Source organism: Gallinula chloropus, assembly GCF_964237585.1.
Source record: "Gallinula chloropus genome assembly, chromosome: 28".
Lineage (NCBI taxonomy): Eukaryota > Metazoa > Chordata > Aves > Gruiformes > Rallidae > Gallinula > Gallinula chloropus.
In genome coordinates, this window is record NC_140113.1 from 2688716 (window position 1) to 2709885 (window position 21170).

Sequence of the window (21170 nt, forward strand, 5' to 3'; positions counted from 1 at the left end):
CTGCGTGGAGCCTCCTTCATCGTGCTGCTTGCAGATCTCACCCGACAAGGACTGTGCTTGTTTGTCTTGGAACAGAAAGGTGGGAGAGGAACTGAGGTGCTTGTAAAGCTGAAACCTGTAGGCAGAGGGATAACCAAAGCAAGGATTTGCATGTTTTCTGGACAGGTTATTACTGCTGGTGCAGCCAGAGTACAAAGAACCACATCAGCTGAAGTTACTGAGGCTGCTGGGTCAGCACCGAGTCCAATCTCTCCCTGGATCCAAAGCCAGTACTGCTCAAAGGCTGCACTTTCTGTCACTTCTCAAGAGCAAGAAGCTTCCCTTGCCCATTCCCCATCCATGCCCGTGGGTCTGACTGAGTAGATTACCAGGACAGCAAACCTCTCCCTCTCTTACAGCTTGATCCCTCCTTCTGTTACCCAACAGAACTGGGAAGTGAGGAAATTAAAAAAACCCGCATTAGGTGCTTTTCTACACTAGCTGATGTTCTGCAACTGTTTGAGAGGAGGGCTGAAAAGTTGCTTCTGGTTTTCAGACCAGAGAAAGAAGCAGACTCGGGTGTCACAAAGAACAGGAGCTCGAGAGTCCTTCTCTCCAGAGGAGCGGGAGATACGAGCACAGCTCTATCCTGCCATCTCCTGCCACTCTGGCTAACTGCAGCATAATCCAGCCAGGCACCTCTCAGATGGAACAGCCCGACCTGCTTTTCTAACCAGCTAGGGAACAAAGATTCTTAGTGCAAACACTTGGTGTTTTCGGTGCTCTCCTCCAAAGCTGAGGGATGCTGCTCCCTCACAGCCCAAACATGACAGCTCACTGCACGCTCTCATCCTAAGCAGGCTGTGGACTCCAATCTACCCAAAAGACACTGTGAAACTTGGTTCATTTGGATGAAAAAAAGACACAAGAAAGGCAGAGTGTAGTGATAATGCAGCAGCACAACAACTAGAAGGCAGATGCAAAAGGATGCCTGAGCCCTGGAGCACTGATGGCATGCCTCACTGAGTCTGAGGCTATTAGAGAGATTGTATGCTTCTTAAAAGGCCATGAGGTTTTATGGTCTACAACTGCCACACAAAAACATGCAGAGAAGTCATGTTTTTATAGCCCCATCAATTTCTCCTGGCTTCCCTGTTGGATATTTCTTGGAAAGCTAATTAAAAAGAAATCCTAATTTCACATGAGAAAGAAAGAGGAGAAGTAGCAGCCTGCCTGACCTGCTTCAGACTGTGCAGGGCAGGTTTTTTAGGGTGCCCACACAGACAGTTCTTCCTGTTTTTAACAAGCCTTGAATTTGCTCCAGAATTCCTTTCCCAGCTTTAGTTTTGGCCAGAACAAGAAGGGCACACACTTCTCTAGAGCTTGCTCTGTATTGCTGAGCTCTTCCCAACAGTGGGAGAAGAAGTCTCACAACACGTGCTCTAGGAGCATCTTCCACTGGACATGACCCATACAGATCTCCCCTCACTCACACATCCCTCCCCTGCACAGCAACTGCCAAATATCAAAATGTCACTGAAACAAGGGACAAGGGGAAACCTCAGAGACCTGAGGGAGCAGCAAGAGATGGTCTGCTGCCTTCAGTCACTGGTTTGAGAGGACCAGTAATGCCAGGCTGGGAAGCCAGCTCTCCTGTGGCCCAAAGAAACAAAAAAGCACCTGTGTGAAGGTATCCCTAACAGCATCTGGCTCTAGCAAAGGGCCAAAATGCCACCCCTGAGCAGGTTTTTCAGTCTGCTTTCTAGTGCTGTAATCCTTTCCCCTCTTTGTCCTGAAGATAAGTAATATTTATGAGTTACAACAGGCTCCCTGGGAAGGTTTCTCCTCTTAATATAACATAGGGCATGCAGGAAACAGAAAACCAAGAAAAGATTTGGCCTACAGCAGAAAGTTACCTTAGCACAGGCATCTGGGGAAGGAAAAAATGGGGAAAAGGTTTTGGCACACTGCTGCCAAGGCCCCAAGACTGTTCCTTAAAAACATATTCTCTCCTTCTCACTTCTCCTTATGTGTCCCCTAAAGGAGTCTGTATCTGAGCTCTCTCTAGGATGCTCAATCCATTGGCATTTGCTGAGAACAAATGAAACCACCTCACTGCAGACAGCTGAGACCCCTCCTTCCTGCCACATGTGGCATTTCCCTACCTCTGCACAGCTAAAGATACTCAAGTAGTGTTTCCCCTTAAGGGAAGCCACCAGTCTTCTAAAGCCTTAAGCAACACTTGCACAGCCATCACCACTCCAAGCAGAGGACAAACATCATTGTGAATAAAAAGGTGTTGCTCAATAACTTACTTTAGCAACCTGGCAGCCTGGTGAACCCACAGCTCCTGAGCAGCAGCTGTAGTGAGTTTCCCATCCACCTGGCACTGAAAGAGCAAGAGAGAAGAGTCAAAGAGAAGATTCCTGTTAACATGAGACCTAAGCTTCAGCTCTCACATGCAGATACCCTGAATGAGCACAGCCACAATAACATGCTAAATACAGGGGGAAAAAGAAGTATGGGTTCACACACAGGAGCCTGAAGAGCTTAAGGGCTTTCACACTCAGCCAGGAAGCCAGCAGGATTCTCTGATGGAAAACCCCAGCAGAGCTAAACTAGGTTAGAGCCTTGCTAACAAATGAATTCAACCAAGACCAGTGAACTCTCCTGAGTAGTAAAAGAGGTGTAGTGCTTCCAAGTCAGCCTCCTAAAGAGACTGATTTCTACAAAAGGCACAGAAAGGTTTGGGTTTGGTTTTAGGTTTTTTTAGAACAAAGATGAACCACCTCTGCTGCAGCCCCAGAGTCACAGTTTCAGGACCGTATTCCCAGCAGCAATTCACAAGGCTATTTCAGCAGCAGCAGGGCCACCCAGTGACAAAACTAGGAACTGTCACCATCTGAGAGCATGACAAGCTCCCAGAGCCACGAAATACTCTACACAGCAACACAAACCCGAGGTAAACTCTGAGTTGGGAGCTAAAGCACAGTTAGGAGGTGACAAAGCCCTCTCAGAAGAGCCTTACTTACCCCTCTGCTTGCGCAGCCTTCCCCAGTGATGGACACACTCCTCCTTGCGAATGCAGTTTCCAGAGGCTGAGACCATGTACTCGGTGCCACAGCGACAACAGATCCTGCAGGAGGCTTCAAGAGGGAAGAGAAGCAAGAGTCAGGGCATCAGAGACCCTTCACCTCTCAAACTCAGCCACAGCACGAGTAAATCAGTCGCTCAAGCCGTGAACACCAGTGAAATGGCTTTGCCTGTTCCCATCCTGTGCTAAACCATATCCCTGAGCACCTCATCTACCCTTTCTTTGAACACACCCAGGGAAGGTGACTCAGCCCCTCCCTGGGCAGCCTGTTCCAGCCCTGACAACTCTGCCAGGGAAGAACTTTTCCCTCCCATCTGCTCTGACCCTGCCCTGGGGCAGCTTGAGCCCATTGCCCCTTGTCCCATCTCCTGTCCCCTGGCTGAAGAGACCATCGCCCACCTCTCTGCACCCTCCTGGCAGGGCAGGGGAGGTGGGGAGAAGGTCTCCCCTCAGCCTCCTCTTCTCCAGACTGAACACCCTCAGCTCCCTCAGCCGCTCCTCAGAGGATTTGCCCTCCAGCCCCTTCCCCAGCCTGGTTGCCCTTCTCTGCACTCGCTCCAGGACCTCAATGTCCTTCTGATGGTGAGGAGCCCAGAACTGGACCCAGCACTCGAGGTGCAGCCTCCCCAGTGCCCAGTCCAAGGCACAATCACAGCAATGTGATGTGTGAGGACACAGCAATCCCTCTGAAAATGCAGTCATGTAACATTTGCTCCCCAAACATGCTTCATGTCTCTCAGAGGCAGACACGAGACTCACTAGTGGTTCTGCTGTGCAACATCAGCTCCAACGCACTTCATTTCAACACATGTTGCACTGTTTCTTCACCCACAGCAAATTATGCTGTACACTAACACAGTTATTTTGAGAAACAGGAGAAATAAGTCATTCTTTGGACATCAGAGCTAATGAAGCCTGGTTTCCAGCTGATCTGTGCCTTGTTACTTCCAAATGACATTTGAGTTCTTCTCGAGCACAGCGTTTCAGGAGGGATTTTCCTGCACCTAAAAATGGGAACCCCTGACCACTGAGAGGGCAACTACAGGCTTCTCTCTCCAGTCATCTGTGCTGGTACAGCTTACAATTCAGAGAAAGGACATGCTAAGCAAAGCAGGTGACTGTCAGGCTTCTGATGTCCCTACAATTTCTTGAGTCCCAGTGTGAGCATTTCAACAGCCAACACGTTCCCAGCTCCACATAACACCAGTCTGCATTATTTTTGTCCACTCTGTGGTTGCAGCATTAACAGACTAGCAGTAGCTTCAGTTAAATAAGAACAAATTCAAAGACCATAGAATCCCAGCCTGGTCTGGGCTGGAAGGGACCCCAAAGGTCACACAGCTCCAACCCCCCTGCCACAGGCAGGGACACCAACCTCCAGGCCTGGAGCTACACAAGGTTGCCCAGGGCCCCAGCCAACCTGGCCTTGAACACCCCCAGGGATGGGGCACCCACCCCCTCTCTGGGCAGCCTGTTCCAGCCCCTCACCACTCTCTCTGGAAAGAGCTTCCCCCTAAGATCTAATTTAAACCTCCCCTCTCCTTCAGCTTTAATCCATCCCCCTTGTCCTGCCATTATCTCCCCTTTGAACAAGCTGATTCCCCTCCTGTTCCTCTGCTCCCTCCAGGGACTGGGAGGCTGCAATGAGGTCCCCCCACAGCCTTCTCTTCTCCAGGCTGAACCAGCCCAGCTCCCTCAGCCTCTCTTCACAGGGGAGCTGCTCCAGCCCTCTGATCATCTTCATGGCTCCTCTGAATCCTCTCCAACAGTTCTACATCTTTCTTGTACTGGGGGCCCCAGACCCTGCAAGATCCCCAAGAAACTACAGAAAAAGAACTGGGAAAATGATCTCAGCATCATATGAAGGAGCTGGGCTGGTTAACTGGAGAAAATGGCCCTAACAAATACAGTACTTGACAGTGTTAATGCAGGAAAGCTTTCATACAGGTTGCTTCAGCAACCACAGGACAAATGTAGACACAAGGTGTTAACATGGATAAGCACTTAACACACTTTAGCAAGGTCTGTCCAAAGAGATGCTCAGAGGAGTATGGCAAGGCACCTCAAGATATATCCTAGGGATGTGTTTTATCCCTGCCCCATCACACCCTGCTCTCATCACTGTGTGAGGAGCATAAATCCTGCAACAGGAGTTCAGAGGGTTCAGAGGAGGAATCCACCCTGTCCAGAGGAAGCCTGGGAGATAATTTTGGCCAGTTGCAAAAAGAGCTTTGGGGAACTACCAGGCCCAGCACTGTCAAGAGGTCAAGCAGAAAGCTGTGCAATCCCAGCCAGAAAGGTATGACCACAAAACCAGCTTAGCCCAGTGCCAGTCCATATCACACCACAACAGCAGTTGATATAATAAAAAAAATATCCTTCCCCTGGATGAAGAGGGCATCCTCAGATCCTAAACAGGAGCCTTTCTCCAACCAACTCCTCTGCAACAGTAGCACACAGCCTCCAGGTTAGCACAACCAAGCTGGAGTCAAAACCTGTGCTGAGCAAGTGCAGGATGTGTGCCCTCACAGGGGGTGCCAAGGGCAGCTTGTCCAAGGAGACAACCTGATGAGTTCATATTCATTAGCAGCAATTAGAAACCTCACTTGGCCCCACGTGTCACACAACCTATAAACCCTGTCTCCAAAATAACATTCCTGTGCCATGCAAGCTGAAGAAACTCATCCTCTAGAAACACAGCAGACTCCTGCAGCCACGCTCCTCTGCTCCTGGCTTGCAGGGACCAAGGAGACAGCCAAGGAGATCCATCACACCAGGAGCAAATGGTTCCACCCTCACACCCAGGACATCTTTATGCAAAAAGGCCAGTTGTGAGCAAGTCAGGCAGCTCCAGCTGTAATGTATCTACCCAACCCTGCAGAATGAGAGAGCCAGGAGAGCTTACAGTCAGTTGTTTTCTTCTCCTCCACAGTGAAGAGGACAGCACGACCAGGCTTCTCTGGGTGAGGCATTGGGTACCCATTCTCCTTCAGCTGCTCCTCAGTCATGAGATATTCCTTCAGTCGCCGGTACAAGGCAGCTCCTGCACACAAAGACAAGGCTGAAGTTACATCACTGCAGTTTGGGCTGGTTCTCTTAACTGTTTATTACTTTACAGAGCCTCCTAGAAGGGACTTGCACTACTTTGAACCTGCTTCCACTGCCTTTGTTCAGGATGGACAGGGAAATAGGTGCCAGGGTGGGGGATTTTGAACTCTGGCCATTGGTGCACAAGCTGATTTTTAACCCCTTCAACAACCAGCATCAAGTCTGTGAGACAGGTGAAACCAATGCCTCCAAAGGGCCAGTCTTCAAGCCTTCCATGACCCCCAGGAAACTTCTCCCATTTGCATGTTTTAAAGGCTTGAACTGATAATACACACCACAGCCCAAAGAATAAACCCTCAAAGGCCACCCACAGCTAGCTAAAAAATTCCCCCTCAGAAGCTTTCTCCCTGCTGTGGATTTCAGGCTGCTCGTTTCATTTTACAAAACAATTAGAAACTTCTTGCACCCTGCTCAATATCTCCTACGTTAAACCCTTCCAATACTCCTGCCTACCCTTTGATGTTGCTTAGCTGAGCTATACCAGCCCTTTTAAGCTTTCTCCATGTCAATTCCTTCTGCTCTGTGACCTCCTTGTCTCTTCTCTGATCTCCTCAACAATTTGCCTACATCTCTTGGCAACCCAAACACACGTAACCCATCAGAGCCAACACAAATAACGCTTGTGGCATAATCCTTTGGCTGCAATACGACCTTAGGATGACATTCCTAAATGTGATGATGAGCCCTGCAGAGCAGATGGAGCTATCTGTGAGTCTGCCTTTTAATCTGACAGGCACTTAGTAACGTACTGCTGCAGGGCAAGGATGTTAAAAGTCAAATTCAGGCAGAAATAAAAGCCTGAAAGTCACTAAAACCCAAAGCACAAGAGGCAACTCTGAGCAGAGTGAAGGGCTTCATCAGCACAAAGGGGAAGAGTATGGAAGGTGCTGGTTGGATGGGTGCACCGCTCACCCAGTGAGTCTGTGGTGCTGTCACAGCACCGGCACAGCACTTCATGCACCAGCAAGGTCCTGCTCTCCCCAGTCACAGTGTTATACCTCTGGCTGTAATTCACAGGTCAGAGCCTCACAGGAGCAGGGCCTTACCTGTTAAATCCTCAGCTCTCAAGCTCCCTGACCGGTTTAGAGTAAAGCTTGTCTTAGCAGCCAGTTTCCCTCCCAGCACAGCTTCATGGGACACCACCTTCTTGTTACTTGTCTCTGCAGTGAAAAGGAAGAAGCAAAACAGGACAGACATCAGGTCACCAGGTGAGCATAAACAACTCCAGCCCTAGAGACTGGGCCAAAACACACTGGCAGAAGGACTGCTTTTCTCCTCTCCAGTTCTTGCTCTGCTCCAGAAAGCGGCACGTGTGAGGCAGCAGCCTGGCATTTCCATTCCAGCACTACAGGGAGATTTTTCTGCACTGTCAGCCCACAGGAACTTCTGGGTTTTTTTAAAATGACACTTTTAACGGTTCCCCTGGAAACTCTGGCAGCTCTACCTGTCTACTCCACACAGAAAGCCTTCCTCTTGACCAAAAGCAAGAGAGGACCAGGCACAGAAGCAACTCGACCCAGTCATGTGCTACGTGGTGGGATCACCCACCCCGCAGCGGGCAGCTTTGGTGTGAGGTCCCTGTGGACCAGACTCCCACACTGAATCTTTCAACTTCCTTGAGAAAGGAGCTTCAGAGCTCTAGAATATGCTCGGCACATCAGATAATGGCAAGCAGGTGCTTTTTACTAATCATTAACTGGCAGCCCTCTCCAAAAGGCCAGCCTCCCAAGTTCAGCTGCTCTGACTAATGGCCATGAAGGTAATGAAGACAGAGGGGAGAAAAGGGAAGAGACCAGGGGAAAAAAAAAAAATTCACAAGAACAGCACAAATTGATTGTTTAATGTACCCTCTCGAGAGCCAATAATGAAATGTCTTAACCCTCTTCGTTTCCCTCTTGAAGCTTAATGTGTGTAACAGATTTCTGCAGTGATGGACGAGTCTATCACTTTGAAGGCATCATGTGAAAGTTACTCCATTAGCAGGGCTTTTCATTTTAAAGAACTTGTGCTAAAAAAAAAAAATATCATATAATCCATGTGGCATTATCTCCATTTAGGTTCAGACAACCAACAAAGCATTGCAGGACTTGCCTCTTGAAGGCCCATTAAAGCTTGCCAGACTATAAAAAGCTAACTGGAGTTGTTTGCCTTTCAGCATAATGCTTCTGAGAAATGGGTCTGTCTTTTCAACAAGTTCCTCTCCGTGGCTTCTAATCCAAGCAGGGCTCTGACTGTTACACCCCACGCGCGGTACGTACTGTTCATACTGGAGGGGGAGTTGGGCACGAGGCTTCGGAGCTTCTTCAAGGTGTTCACTGCCACGTTCAGGTAGATGTTGCGGCTGCTGCTGCGCTCATAAGCCACCTTCTCTTCTGCCAGAGCCTGCAAGCAATGCAGTTCGTGACTACAAACTCTCTTATTGCTGCTGCTTTTGGAGAAAATCACAGAATCACAGGGGTTGGAAGGGACCTGCAGAGGTCATCGGGTCCAACCCCCTGCCAAAGCAGCTCCCCGGGACAGGTCACACAGGTCGGTGTCCAGATGGGGCTGGAATCTCTCCAGAGAAGGAGACTCCACACCCCCTGGGCAGCCTGTCCCAGGGCTCCCTCACCCTCACTGGGGAAAAGTTCTTCCTGTGCTCCAACTTGCAGCCATTGCCCCTTGTCCTGTCCCCACAGACACTGGAAAGGGGCTGCCCATTCCCCCTGCATCCCATACTGAAGATATTGATAAACATTCATAAGGTCCCCCCTTAGTCTTCTTCTCTCCAGGCTGAACGGCCCCAGCTCACTCAGCCTTTCCTCACAGGGGAGATGCTCCAGGCCCTTCAGCATCTCTGTCCCTCCTCTGGACTCTCTCCAGGAGATCCCTGTCTCTTTTATCCCAGGGAGCCCAGCACTGAACACAACACTCCAGGTGGGGCCTGAGCAGGGCAGAGCAGAGGGGGAGGATCCCCTCCTGTGACCTGCTGCCCACACTCCTCCTGATGCCCCCAGGATCCCATTGTCTCTCTTAAGAAACAACTGGGTCTTAAAATACATAATCCCAGTACAATAGGAAAGGGAATTGTCTGTCAGGGAGTCCAATAATGAAGTGGAACCTGGCACAAATATGTACTGGTTCTGGGGGCTGCTTGGGGAGAACAAGAGGAAGAAAAAGATAATTGTGTTTTAAACAAAGGCTGGAAGAAGCATTTTTGTGTGACACTTTCCCTGACAGATTAACAAAGCAGTTCTGCAACTGCCCAGGGAAGGCTGTTTCGCCACTGTGGTGGCAGCACAAGATCTTAACTGGCAAGAGAAGGAAGTCTGGCCAACAGTCACTCCTTGGAGGTAACAGGAACGTTCTCCCTATGGAGCTGTGAAGGTGAAATCCCAGAAAATAAATCCTCGTGGCATCTGTCCTGGTTACAAAAGACACCACACCATGTCCCATATTTATCCACTAACATTAATGGCCAAAGTTTTCCAACAAAACATGTTACTCTCTCAACTAGCTTTTGGAAATCTTCCTGTAGTAGAAGGTTCCTTAAACCCCTCACAATTCACAATCAGCAACTTTTACCAATTACATCTCTCTTGAACACTTGGACTCCAGGAGGTTTTTGTCCAAAAAAAGGCCCTTTTGTTCAGCTTGACCATCACTCCCCTACATGCCTCCTCTAGGGCTGTTAAAGAAGATTATCCATGCTCTCCAAATGCAGGGAAAGATGGGATTTCCTACTGGAAACCCTCACTGGAATTACACTTTCTGTTGTCCAGCCTGGAATCATTTAATTCCAGTCTCTTCTACAGAGCTGTAAGTGGACAGGAGAGTTTTCTGGGTTATTCTCTGCTGCAGACTGTTATTCTTAAGAAGCAAGCACCAGTACAGACCTTGTCAAACGCTTCCTGGGTGGAGGAGCAGAATTTCAGGCACTCATCAATGAAGAGATTGAGATATCTTTGACGAATGCTTGTTGGGACTTTAGCACCAAATTCTGTGGGAATAACAGGCCTCTGTAAGCTGGTGCTCTAGAGATGAGAGACAGAGAGAGAAAGAGGCCATTCAGGGTTTAACTACGTTGCTTTGAGACTCACACATTTCCTGCTGTGTTATTAATAGCAGCATGACTTCCTTTCTAAAAATCTGCCCCAACCTAAACATAACACACATCATTTTTGGTACTAGAAACACCACTTGAAGCTTTTATGCTGCCTTCAGTGGTTAAACTACTTCAAAAAACCAACTTTGCTTCATTATGCAACTCATCCAGGCACCACTAATCCCACTGGCATTGGTCACATCACTACCTGCACACACACAAGCATTCCAGACCAGGAAAATGATGCCATTTACATTAAGAGATTCAAGATTAGAATGGTACCAAGCATCACACTTTGAACTGGAGACACGAGCACATGACCCCAGTGATGTGGGTTTCTTTTCTGCTGTGATTGGGAGCCCCATCCTGCCAGACTGGCAGCTGGCTACATCATCATACTTTGTGTGGGGTTCCTGGAACTTTATTGCATTGGGAAGATGGAATTGGCATCTTCCTTTTGTACCATGATGCTCCTGAAAGGATTTCCCCCTTAAATTGAATGATGTGCTCCTCATGCATAATACCTGCACTATGGACTGAGTTACAGCCCTCAATTCTATTTAACACCATTTTATCCACATAATTTGCCTCTTTTTCAGTGAAGAAACTGTATGTTCATCCTTTTTGGGGGGGGGCAGTCTTTCTCTGTCCCACCCAAGAGATACCCATAAACCAGCTGCTGCAATCTGCAATAAAACCAGCTCCACACAAGGAATGAGCATGTTCAAAGTGGAGCGACTGGTCCCATTCTCCTCCTGAGACCTCCACTTTGATGCCTTGTTCAAGGTGATTTGATCCTTTTCATTACACATATGATCAATGAAGATATCTGTTCTGGCAGTAACCACATTCCCTGCCAACAGCTTCTTGTGCCATCCACACACTGCTACATGAGTGGCTGTATTCTGAATTGCCTCAGCAAGCAGCATGTTCCCCAGGGAAAGAGGAACTCATAACAAAAGGACCTAAAGGCTGGGCAGGTACCCCAGAAAAGACAAAAAAAATTGTGGGGTTTTCCCCAAATATTAACAGCAATGTGAAGTTTAAATGGTCACATCTGAACCAGATAGGGTGCTGTGGGACTTTATTCATAACCACCTTCCTCAGTACAGCCCACAGAGCCCAGGAAGGCTGTGAATCCAGCCATGCCTTTCAAACAGGAAAGGCTCCAAGTCCCTGACACAGCTACACACCTAACCAGACAGCACAAGAGAAGAGTCAAACTGAAGACAAGCAATCAATATTCAAAGAGATCAGAGCAGCACTTAAGCATTTCTACCTTTATAATCTCTTACCCACCATGTGTTTAATGTTTTATAAAATGCTATCCAGGAAAACCATAAGAAGGAACAAAACCATTTAATCAACCTAATCAAAACATCACTCTTCAGAGAGGAATAAAGTTTGGAGCAGTGTGGTTAAACATACATCCCTCAATGGGCAACAGCCAGAAAAAGACTTCAAGTTTCTCTTACCTGTAAGGAAGGAACATGTGCTATCCTCTTCGGTACAACGGTGCTGGTGGTCTTTGAAGCCATTCCAGCTAAGGTGCAAGCCTTCAGAGAAAGGGTGGGTGCCTCAGAATCATTGGAATGTGTGACACTCCTGCCAGCAGCACTCGTCTTGCTACTCACAAGGCCTGCAAGAAACAGAAAAGGGATTTTAGGTAGAAATCCTGCCACTGGGCTTCAAGCTGTCAGTGGGCTTACTGTAAAAGGCCCATGCTGCAAGCTGTGATTTTTTCAAATGGAAGCCTCCCAAGGGCTACAAACTGGGTAATTTTACCACCTTCTAGGCAAGGATGAAGGAACCTCCTGCCAGGAAACGTGCCTCATTTCTGTTTGCTTTGGGGTAACTGAGTCAGCAGAGGTTAAAGAGGCAACCCCATCAGCTGCAGTGCACTAACAGCCCCTCACGTCAGCTCTGAGTCCTTCCAGCTACAAAGGGATACCAATGAGCATTAATTAGTACTTCCCTCCCCTTTGGGACACTTCTGAAGGCTTGGATGGAAGAGGGGGTGAGGAGCAAACACACTCCAAGGAAGAAATGGCAAAACAGGCTGAAGTGAGGGAGGTGGAGGTGGAGTGAGACAGACAGGGGAACGGGCTGTATGTCTCATCTGTTGTTTTGGGGGAACGGGCTGTATGTCTCGTCTGTTGTTTTTCTGAAGAGGATGGAACATTTCTGAGGGGAGACCTTCCACTTATCACTACCAGCAAAGATTAAAGTCACAGCTAATGCCACACATCTCATAAGATTCACATCAGCTTAGGAGAAATGTAAACAAAAGGCAGTGTCCTTTAGCAGAGGGAAGGACAGGATAACAATCCCAAGTAACACTGCCGGCTTACTTTGCCTGGCTGCTGCAGAAAGGGCTGCGTTTGGCACGTGAGCAATCCTCTTCTTTTCTCCTGGCAAAGAAAGAGAGGCCTTTTGAACGGCCACAGCCAGCTGTGCTGCCTGCTGCTGAGCCAGCTGGATCCTCTGGTAACAGACCTCCTGAGCCGTGGGGCCGCGGTACGGCCGGATTACGGGCTTGCTTGGGATCTCTGCCTGCACAGACAAAAAGGGTTTACAGCCACCACACGTGCCTGCTTAATCCCCACCCTCTGGCTTCCATTCAGCCAAGGAAGGTCTTTTTTCCTCACCTCCCTCTCCGTTAGCAAATATAAGGTTTTGAGAGGTGGAAGATCCCAACCGTCTTCCAGAACAAGGTATTTAGGGTCACCCACTAAAAAAACCTGACATCAGTGATTCACCCCCTGCAAGATGCCCCAACACATTCCTGAAGGGTATATGTGAGCTACTTGTTTAATGACATGATGTTCCCCATCACCGTGCCTAACCCACTTCTGGGCTCTGCCACCACTCTCTGCTCTAGTCTTGCTCTATAAACTGAATCTAGCCTGAGACTGCATATGCTCCTTTAGTTTATACTGCAAAGAAGTAGTGACTATTCTCCAGGCCCCTTTTTGCTACCCAATGTCAGGTTTCACAGCTCTTTTCCTCCCTGCCTTTCCCATGGTGAAGAACCAGTGCCATCTTCCCATGTGTTACAACCGCCCCTCTCCTCTCAGCAGCCTTGTTTCAGGGTCTCTGCCTACTGTAGCTACTTAAGTCTCATGTATATGTATTTATGGGGCTAGAGCATTATGTAAACTGAGCTCTGCATTTTAAGCAGGCTCTGCCCCTGCCTACTTCTGGAGGCATTTCATTGCTTCAGCCCTCACTGGCACAAACAAGTTACACATGCATTTTCTTTGATGTCCAAATTTAGGCTGCAGGAAAGGTGCCAGAAATTATGTCAGCAAAGAGAGAAGTTTTCTAGCAGCAGAAGCACAAGAGAGACCGGTAGTAGAAAATTCTCTGCAATACTTAATACCCTTTGAAATCTGAGAAACAGGCCTTCCTTTCCAGAATCTCTCCAGAGAAGGGTGCGCTCGCACAGCCCACGTGTAACACGGCTTTTCTGAGACTACAAATCGGGGGCAAGCTGGCACCTTCTGCATTCCTGGCCTCTGATGTGGACACCAGCTTCTGGTTACCAAACTGAGTGCAGCCAGCAATTAAACAATAATTACAGAGCAGGACACTCATTTGCTGCCTCACCTTCAATTCCTTCAGCCCACCGTTTCCCCCGACAACTAAGAACTCCGCTCTGCTTGCTCAGTGCTCGAGCTGTAAATCACAAGGAGCAAATACTCTATGTGGAGGTTCATGCTTTGCCTTGTTCCTCCACATTGCCTGTGAAAGCAGCAGTTCAGGTCTTACTGCACCTCCTGAACAGCCTCGGTGGCAGCAGCAGAACGGAGCGGAGATAAGGCAGGGACCGCACATCCCGGTGCGCGCGTGGAGCAGCTGCTGCTGAGCACGCCAGACCGGCTCTGTTTGCCCATGCAGTGGCTGTGCTGGGGCTCACATCTTTGGAAAGCATTTTGGGATCAGCTGTCACATTAAGAAAATGTATGTAAAGATTTGTACATGTCTAAAAAGCACCTATTTACGATAAATATTTGGAGTTAATGAATTTCCAACCCATTTGCTTCAGTCTCTTATCTCTTCACTTTGGAAGAAAGGGGCCTTATCAAAACACATGAACTGGCTGAAGATATGTAGTTAAATAAAACACATTGTATTGACCTCAGGGCTACAAATTATTAAAAGCAAAGAAACCTTTTCTAGGCAGAGATGAAAGGAAGAACAATTAATTTGGACTACCCAGCTCAAATCACTGTGTAAGTCTCCACTCTTATCCTGTTGGAACATAAAACTGACTAATCTGTGCTCAGCACCTGGAGGGAAACACATTAAACCCTCAGAGAAAACATGAATTAAAATCCCAGTGAGAAAGAAAGAAAGAAAAAAAAAACCCAGAATGTCTTCCTTGGCTTTTTTTTTTTAATTTTAATTTTTATTTTTCCCCTCTTATTTAAAGTACCTTCACCACTGGGAAAGAGGAGCATCAAACAAGATGCTGTTGATATCCTGGCTGATTGAGAGCAGATACAAGGTAATGGCTTTAAACACCTGACAAAATTCCTACAGCTGTTAAGTCCACAAGACAAAGCAAAGTACAGAGTGACCTTGTGTCCAGCTAATTATTATCTAAGTAACTGAATGATGCTATACTGTAGAAAAATCAAAGTATCTCCATCTATCCCTGCAAGTTACAAGGTACAGAATCCATTTACACTACCACATCTTACCCTTGGCTTTGTCAAAGTTTATTTGTGCTGCCATTTGTAACAGATCACAGAACCACAGGGGTTGGAAGGGACCTCCAGAGCTCATGGGGTCCAATCCCCCCCGAAAGCAGCTCCCTGGGACAGGTCACACAGGTCGGTGTCCAGACGGGGCTGGAATCTCTCCAGAGAAGGAGACTCCACACCCCCTGGGCAGCCTGTCCCAGGGCTCCCTCACCCTCACTGGGGAAAAGTTCTTCCTGTGCTCCAACTTGCAGCCATTGCCCCTTGTCCTGTCCCCACAGACACTGAAAAGGGGCTGCCCATTCCCCCTGCATCCCATACTGAAGATATTGATAAACATTCATAAGGTCCCCCCTTAGTCTTCTTCTCTCCAGGCTGAACAGCCCCAGCTCACTCAGCCTTTCCTCACAGGGGAGATGCTCCAGGCCCTTCAGCATCTCTGTCCCTCCTCTGGACTCTCTCCAGGAGATCCCTGTCTCTTTTATCCCAGGGAGCCCAGAACTGGACACAACACTCCAGGTGGGACCTGACCAGGGCAGAGTAGAGGGGAAGGATCCCCTCCTTTGACCTGCTGGCCACACTCCCTCATCAGAGATCAGACAGGGGAGGAAAGCAATCCAACAACAACAGATTCCAGAGCAAGCAACTCACAACACTCCTGCCTGAACCTGGAACTGCACCATTTCCCAGTGTCATGACAGGACAGATAATCTTTGCTTTAAAGAATCTAAACTTCTGCTTCTTAAAAGCTGCACTTACGTTTCCTTGTTTGACAGCATGGGAGATCCTTCTTTTCTGGCCAGGAAACAAGGTAGTTAAATTATCTTCTGTCTTTTCTTCATTTCCTTCCTCTTTGGAGAGCTGAAAAACAAAAGAACAAGCTTCCAAACCTGAGCAGGCTCGAAGGTCCCTCTCAATGAGGAGCTCTGCGAAGTCTCCTCTTGGGTTAACAGAAAGTCCTTGCAGGGGGCGGGCAAGAACATCATGCGGTCGGCAGCTGAACTACTAAAACAAACCTTGTTTTGAACCCCAGAGCCACCAATGAAGCCCAGGAACAGCAGTTTCACAGTTCCTAGCTGAGCAGTTTCTCCACGAGTTCTGCAGGCAGCACTGGCATGATTCAGGTCAGCCCTTACCCAGGACGAGAGACTTGAACACCCTTCTCCTGTCACCCACTCACACACATCACCTATCATGGCTTAAATCCAGGGGGGGTTGAGGTTGGGGTTTTTTGGTAAGAACTTGGGAGCTGACTCATTCCTGCTCTTGTCCTGAAAACCTGCTGGACATCAAACCCACATGGCCCCCAGCAAAGCTCTGAGCGGAGACCAGCCTGACAATCTCTTAGAAATTCAGCAACAGGAGCTGAATTTGGGGATGAGCTCAGACTCCACTTAATGTTCATCACCACAGGGGCACTGGGGATGAGCACTTCACACTGAATCATTCTGCTCTCTAGGAACTCAGCAAGTCTGTTCATTCAGTTACACCTCCAATAAATGCTCTCACAATGTGATCCTTCCTGGTGGAAACGTACCACACTGCCCACAATGGTCCTTCCTGAGACCAAGAGACAGGGGCTCCATCAACACCATTACTCCACACCCCAAAATATTCCTCAGCATCAATCTCAGCTGCCAGAAATGCAGCAAGGAAGCAACTGTTCCTTTCCAAAACGGGGGAAATTAAATCTCAGCCCAGGGACGTAAGTGCAGAGGAAACATAGGTGGCTGCTGACATCTCACATTGGGCTGTGATTCAATGAAATGTAATCATGCTGCATGGATTGATGTAGGTGCAGCTTAAGAGACAATTAATATAACTTTGATGGAAGAATTTCCCTGGTTTTAAGAACAGATTAATTTAAGGGAGAGCTGTAACTGTATAAGCTGCTTGCGAGAGCAGCTGCAAAACTTAACCCTAACAATGCAATTAGTAACAGCCTTGAAGATAAAGAACTAAGAATTTTTGTGGTTTTAGGAATAGGTTAGTTTTGATTTTAGCAGAATCTGGCTGTAAGCACAGGAGCTGCTTCGCGAGGGCGGCTGCAAAACTCAGCCATAACAATACTGTAGCAGCCTTGGAGCTGGAGGGAGTAGAAGATAGGGGAGTCATGGATGGGGAGACTGATGACCAATTGGGAGACAGAGTATATCTTGTTTTCAGTGCAAAGGAATGTGTTTTTGAGCTCAGATAATCACGGAGATGAAACATGAAGAGCAGGCGCTGAGCGCGAGGATGACGCCTGAAGACCACCAGCAGACCCCCTGAGTGTCACTGAGTGTTAATGTAAATGATTTCCTGGAGGTAATTTGCATAACCCTGCAATTTCTTAGAAATTAGAATGAATATGTAGGGTTAATCTGTATAAATATGAGAAATTTGGCTTTAATGGGTGCACACATTGGGAGGAGCGATGGATCCCCTGTGTGCTGGTGCTGCAATAAAGGATCCTTGCTCAATAGTCACCAAGGCCAGTGAGTTTTGATTCTGGCTTTCCAAGGCATCAGCTAAATTCAGAAAACACAGAACCAGGGGCTGCTGCTCCTTGCAAGCAGTTCATTCTGGGTGGGGCAGCAGCCCCTGGTTCTGTGTTTTCTGAATTCAGCCCATTCTGAATCATCCCATGTTTGGAAAACTCTAAATGGATTACTATTTCCCACTTCAGATTGTGTGCCCTTTCACTGTTGTCACTTCAACCAGGCAATTTGAAGAAACAAAGTGAGAAATAAAGCACTGATTCCTTGCTGGGAATTACACTAAACACTGGAGAAAAGAACAGCTGAATTTTAAACAAGCAAAATCAAGTCATGCTTCATAGTTCAGAAGAAAATCATTACACTCAACTGCTTTATATAGTTTCTTCTACTTCATATGAGTATAAAAAAAGGTGTTTGCCAGCCATGCAGACTTCTGTCTGAACAGATTGGGGACATTATTACAACAGAGAATTCAGCAAAAAGCTGAAAGTCCAGCCATTCTTTTCAACAGATGAGCTCTCCTTCCCTTGCAGCAGATCCCAGCTCACGTACAGACCTGGTCACGAATGGAAGAATTTTGTTCACCCTTCACCCACTCAAGTAACAAAAGCCTGAAAACCACCACCAAGTCCTGATGCTGGCTTTAGAGTAAAAGTCAACAAACAATCACACCAGGTGAAACTGCTTTTCTGCCATGTAGGTGCACTGCTCCTGTTCCTCCTTCAGATCAATAACCCCAAAAGGAGTCCACTGCGTTTGAAGGAGTCTAAACTGGAACCTACTGGTAGCTGCAGTGGAGTCCCAGTATCTCCTTTACCTTCTGGATGGAAAGCTGAAAGCACTCAGTAACTCCTTGGATAGGCAAGCTCATCCTTTGGTACCCCATCCCCAGCACAGAGGACACCCAATGTTGTCACCCTGCCACATTAAGCCCCCCCAGGTAAGACAGCTCTGCTCTGCAGTCAGACACCACTAGATACCAGTTGTATTTGAGGAGTGGTCAGCTGTTTGCTCAACATCTCTGAATTTGTCACCTTTTTCCTGGGTTGAAGCTTTCCAGTCCAACTCTCTGAACACCCACCCTCTACCAAACCCCCAACCACAAAACCTGGGTGTGCTGGGTTAGAGAGTGAGTCAGTCCCACCACGCAACAGGCAGCAGCTCCAGGATCGAGGGTTTGCTCTTGCTGCCCAGTTGCACTCAGCTGTTGGAAGATGGATAGTTCTGGCTGCTCCCACTTCCCTGCCTCAGAGGATCACTGCCAGCAGCTGCTTTCTGGCCTCTTACACTCGCTCAGTTCTGGTTTAATCCTTGAAAACAAGATTTGCATCCCCTGGGGATCACCTCAGAGTCACTGGCAGAAGCCTTTTCATGTCAGTGCTGCCTTTTTACCTCCTTATCACAGAATTGTCGGGGTCAGAGGGATCTCCAGAGCTCACTGGGTCCAATCCCCTACCAAAGCAGCTCCCTAGGACAGGTGACACAGGTCAGTGTCCAGATGGGGCTGGAATATCTCCAGAGAAGGAGACTCCACACCCCCTGGGCAGCCTGTCCCAGGGCTCCCTCACCCTCACTGGGGAAAAGTTCTTATTGCAGAAACTGTCTGGACTGGCACACCTGGCCCTGGTGCTCACCCAACAAATACCTGGGGAACTGAAGTCCCCCATAAGGACCAGAGCCATGAGGCAACTTCTAGCTGCTTGCAGAAGGCATTGTCAGCTCTCTCCTCCTGATCAGGGGACCTGTAGTACACACCTACCACAGTGTCACTCATACCAGCGTGCCCCTTGATTCTCACCCACAAGCTCTCCACTGAACACCCTCCCTTAGGTGGAGCTCAGTACATCCCAGCTGCTCTCTCACACAAAGAGCAACTCCTCCACCTCCCCTCCCCAGCCCATCTTTCCTACAAAGCACAGAGCCATCCATGACAGCCTGCCAGTCATCCAGGCTGTCCCACCACGTCTCTGTAATAGCAACTAGATCATCACTTTCCAATGACATCATGGTTTCCAACTCCTCCTGCTTATTACCCATGCTGCACACATTGATGTAGAGACTCTTCAGCTGGGCTTTCTGACTCTCCACCTTTTTTGAGGAGCCCTCCCTCAAACCTCTGGGAGGAATCTGAAGTTTTCCCTCATTGCTTCCTAGAGGGACATTATAAGGTTCTGGAAGGGGGGGGCAGCAATATTACCTCCCCTGAGGAGTCCCCAGAAGTTCCTATGGGTCACTTCAGAGGTATTTGCCTACAGTCTTGTAGAATTTCAGCATCCACAAGCCCTTCTCTATCTGGTTGAATTTTACCCTCTTCTCCCTTCGAATCTAGTATAAAGCCACAGGCTACTTGCTCTACCCTAGAGAGCCTCACTATATCCCCTTCCCCCTTCCTACCCAGTTTAAAGCCCTGTCCATGAGGCCTGCTGCTGAGCCAGGGTTCTTTTCCCTCTTGGAGACAGGTGGCACCCATCCACAGCCACCAGGCCAGGTGCTGAGTGAACCACCCTGTGACTGAAAAACCCAAAGTCCCTGAGGCAGCACCAGCCCCTCAGCCACCCATTCCACACCTCTGCTTTCCTACCACGCTTCATGTTCTTCACTGCCCCAGATGGGATGGGAGAAAACCCCACTTGCACCCCCCCTCCCTCCATCAGCCTCCCTAAACCCCTGAAGTCTCTTTTGATACTTGCCAGGCCTCTCAGAGATCCCATCACTGCCTGCACAGTGGGTAACAGGCAGTGACCAGAGGGGTGAACCAGACCTGGGAGTTTTCTAGTCGTGTCCTTGACCCACGCCCCAGGGAGGCAGCACACTGCCCTGTGGGGAGGGTCTGCTCTGCACAGGGTCCCCCTGTTCCCTTGAGAAGGGAATCCCCAACCAAAACCACCTTTCTGTCTTTCCTGGGGGAGGCAGTCTTGAGACACAGAGTTGACTTCCTCACCACTGGCATCCTCTTAGAGGGATTGTCCCCCACCTTCCCATTTGCCTCTTCTTCAACTCCCAGCACCTCAAACCTATTGCTCAGGGGGACCCGGGGAACCAAGGTAGGCAGGGAGGAGATTTTCCCACAGCGCTGAGCTGGGCCTGTCTTCCAACCCTCTCTGCCTTTCTGGTCTCTCACTTCTTCCCATTCTGCCTGACAGGGCTGGGGGGCCATCATTTTGGGGGTAAAATTTTCCCTCTGGCATGCCAGGGAGTCACTCCACCAATCAACCTCTCTCTCACACTCCCTAATGCTTCTCAGTCTCTCCACCTCTTCCTTGAGCTCTGCCCCCATGCTGAGCAGATCTTCCACCTCTCCTCACACCTCACACAGGTGGAACTGCTGCCACCATCCGCTGGCAGGAGCAGGCTCAGGCACTCCCTGCAGCCAGAGACTTCACAGCCACACTCCCTGCAGGCCCTCAGGGTGGGTCACCACACTCTTTATGGGGTGAGCCCTCTGTCTGGTGGAGCCCATGGTCATCTGTGGTCTCAGACTGTCAGTAGGTGAGACAGTCCCTGGGTGATGAGAGACAGAATCCACCTGCCCAGCCACAGGAGCTACAGGGTCAGCAGTGCACACACACTGACCTCCCTTCTCTGTATCAGGTGGACAGGACACATCTCTGCCCCCCCTGAGGATACCACGTGCTGCTGGGTTGCTCCACTCTCATGGGCCTCCCCTGGCAAGGCAACCACCAAAACCCCCTGAACCTCAAGATCTGTCCCTGCAGCTC

General features: G+C 48.8%; 1 protein-coding gene across 2 annotated transcripts in view; it reads right to left on the minus strand.

Annotated features, from left to right (window-relative positions):
* REXO1 (RNA exonuclease 1 homolog) overlaps positions 1-21170 on the minus strand; it is a gene marked incomplete at its 3' end in the record, with an annotated part of 47520 nt that overhangs the window by 7585 nt on the left and 18765 nt on the right. For both annotated transcript variants that reach the window (XM_084276183.1, XM_084276182.1), the window contains exons 3-11: positions 15731-15832; positions 12617-12818; positions 11741-11904; positions 10057-10194; positions 8440-8563; positions 7228-7341; positions 5979-6116; positions 3012-3125; positions 2295-2368 (exon numbers count right to left, since the gene is read on the minus strand). In XM_084276183.1, the coding sequence (XP_084132309.1) occupies positions 2295-2368; positions 3012-3125; positions 5979-6116; positions 7228-7341; positions 8440-8563; positions 10057-10194; positions 11741-11904; positions 12617-12818; positions 15731-15832 (1170 nt within the window). The remainder of the gene's footprint in view (positions 1-2294; positions 2369-3011; positions 3126-5978; positions 6117-7227; positions 7342-8439; positions 8564-10056; positions 10195-11740; positions 11905-12616; positions 12819-15730; positions 15833-21170) is intronic.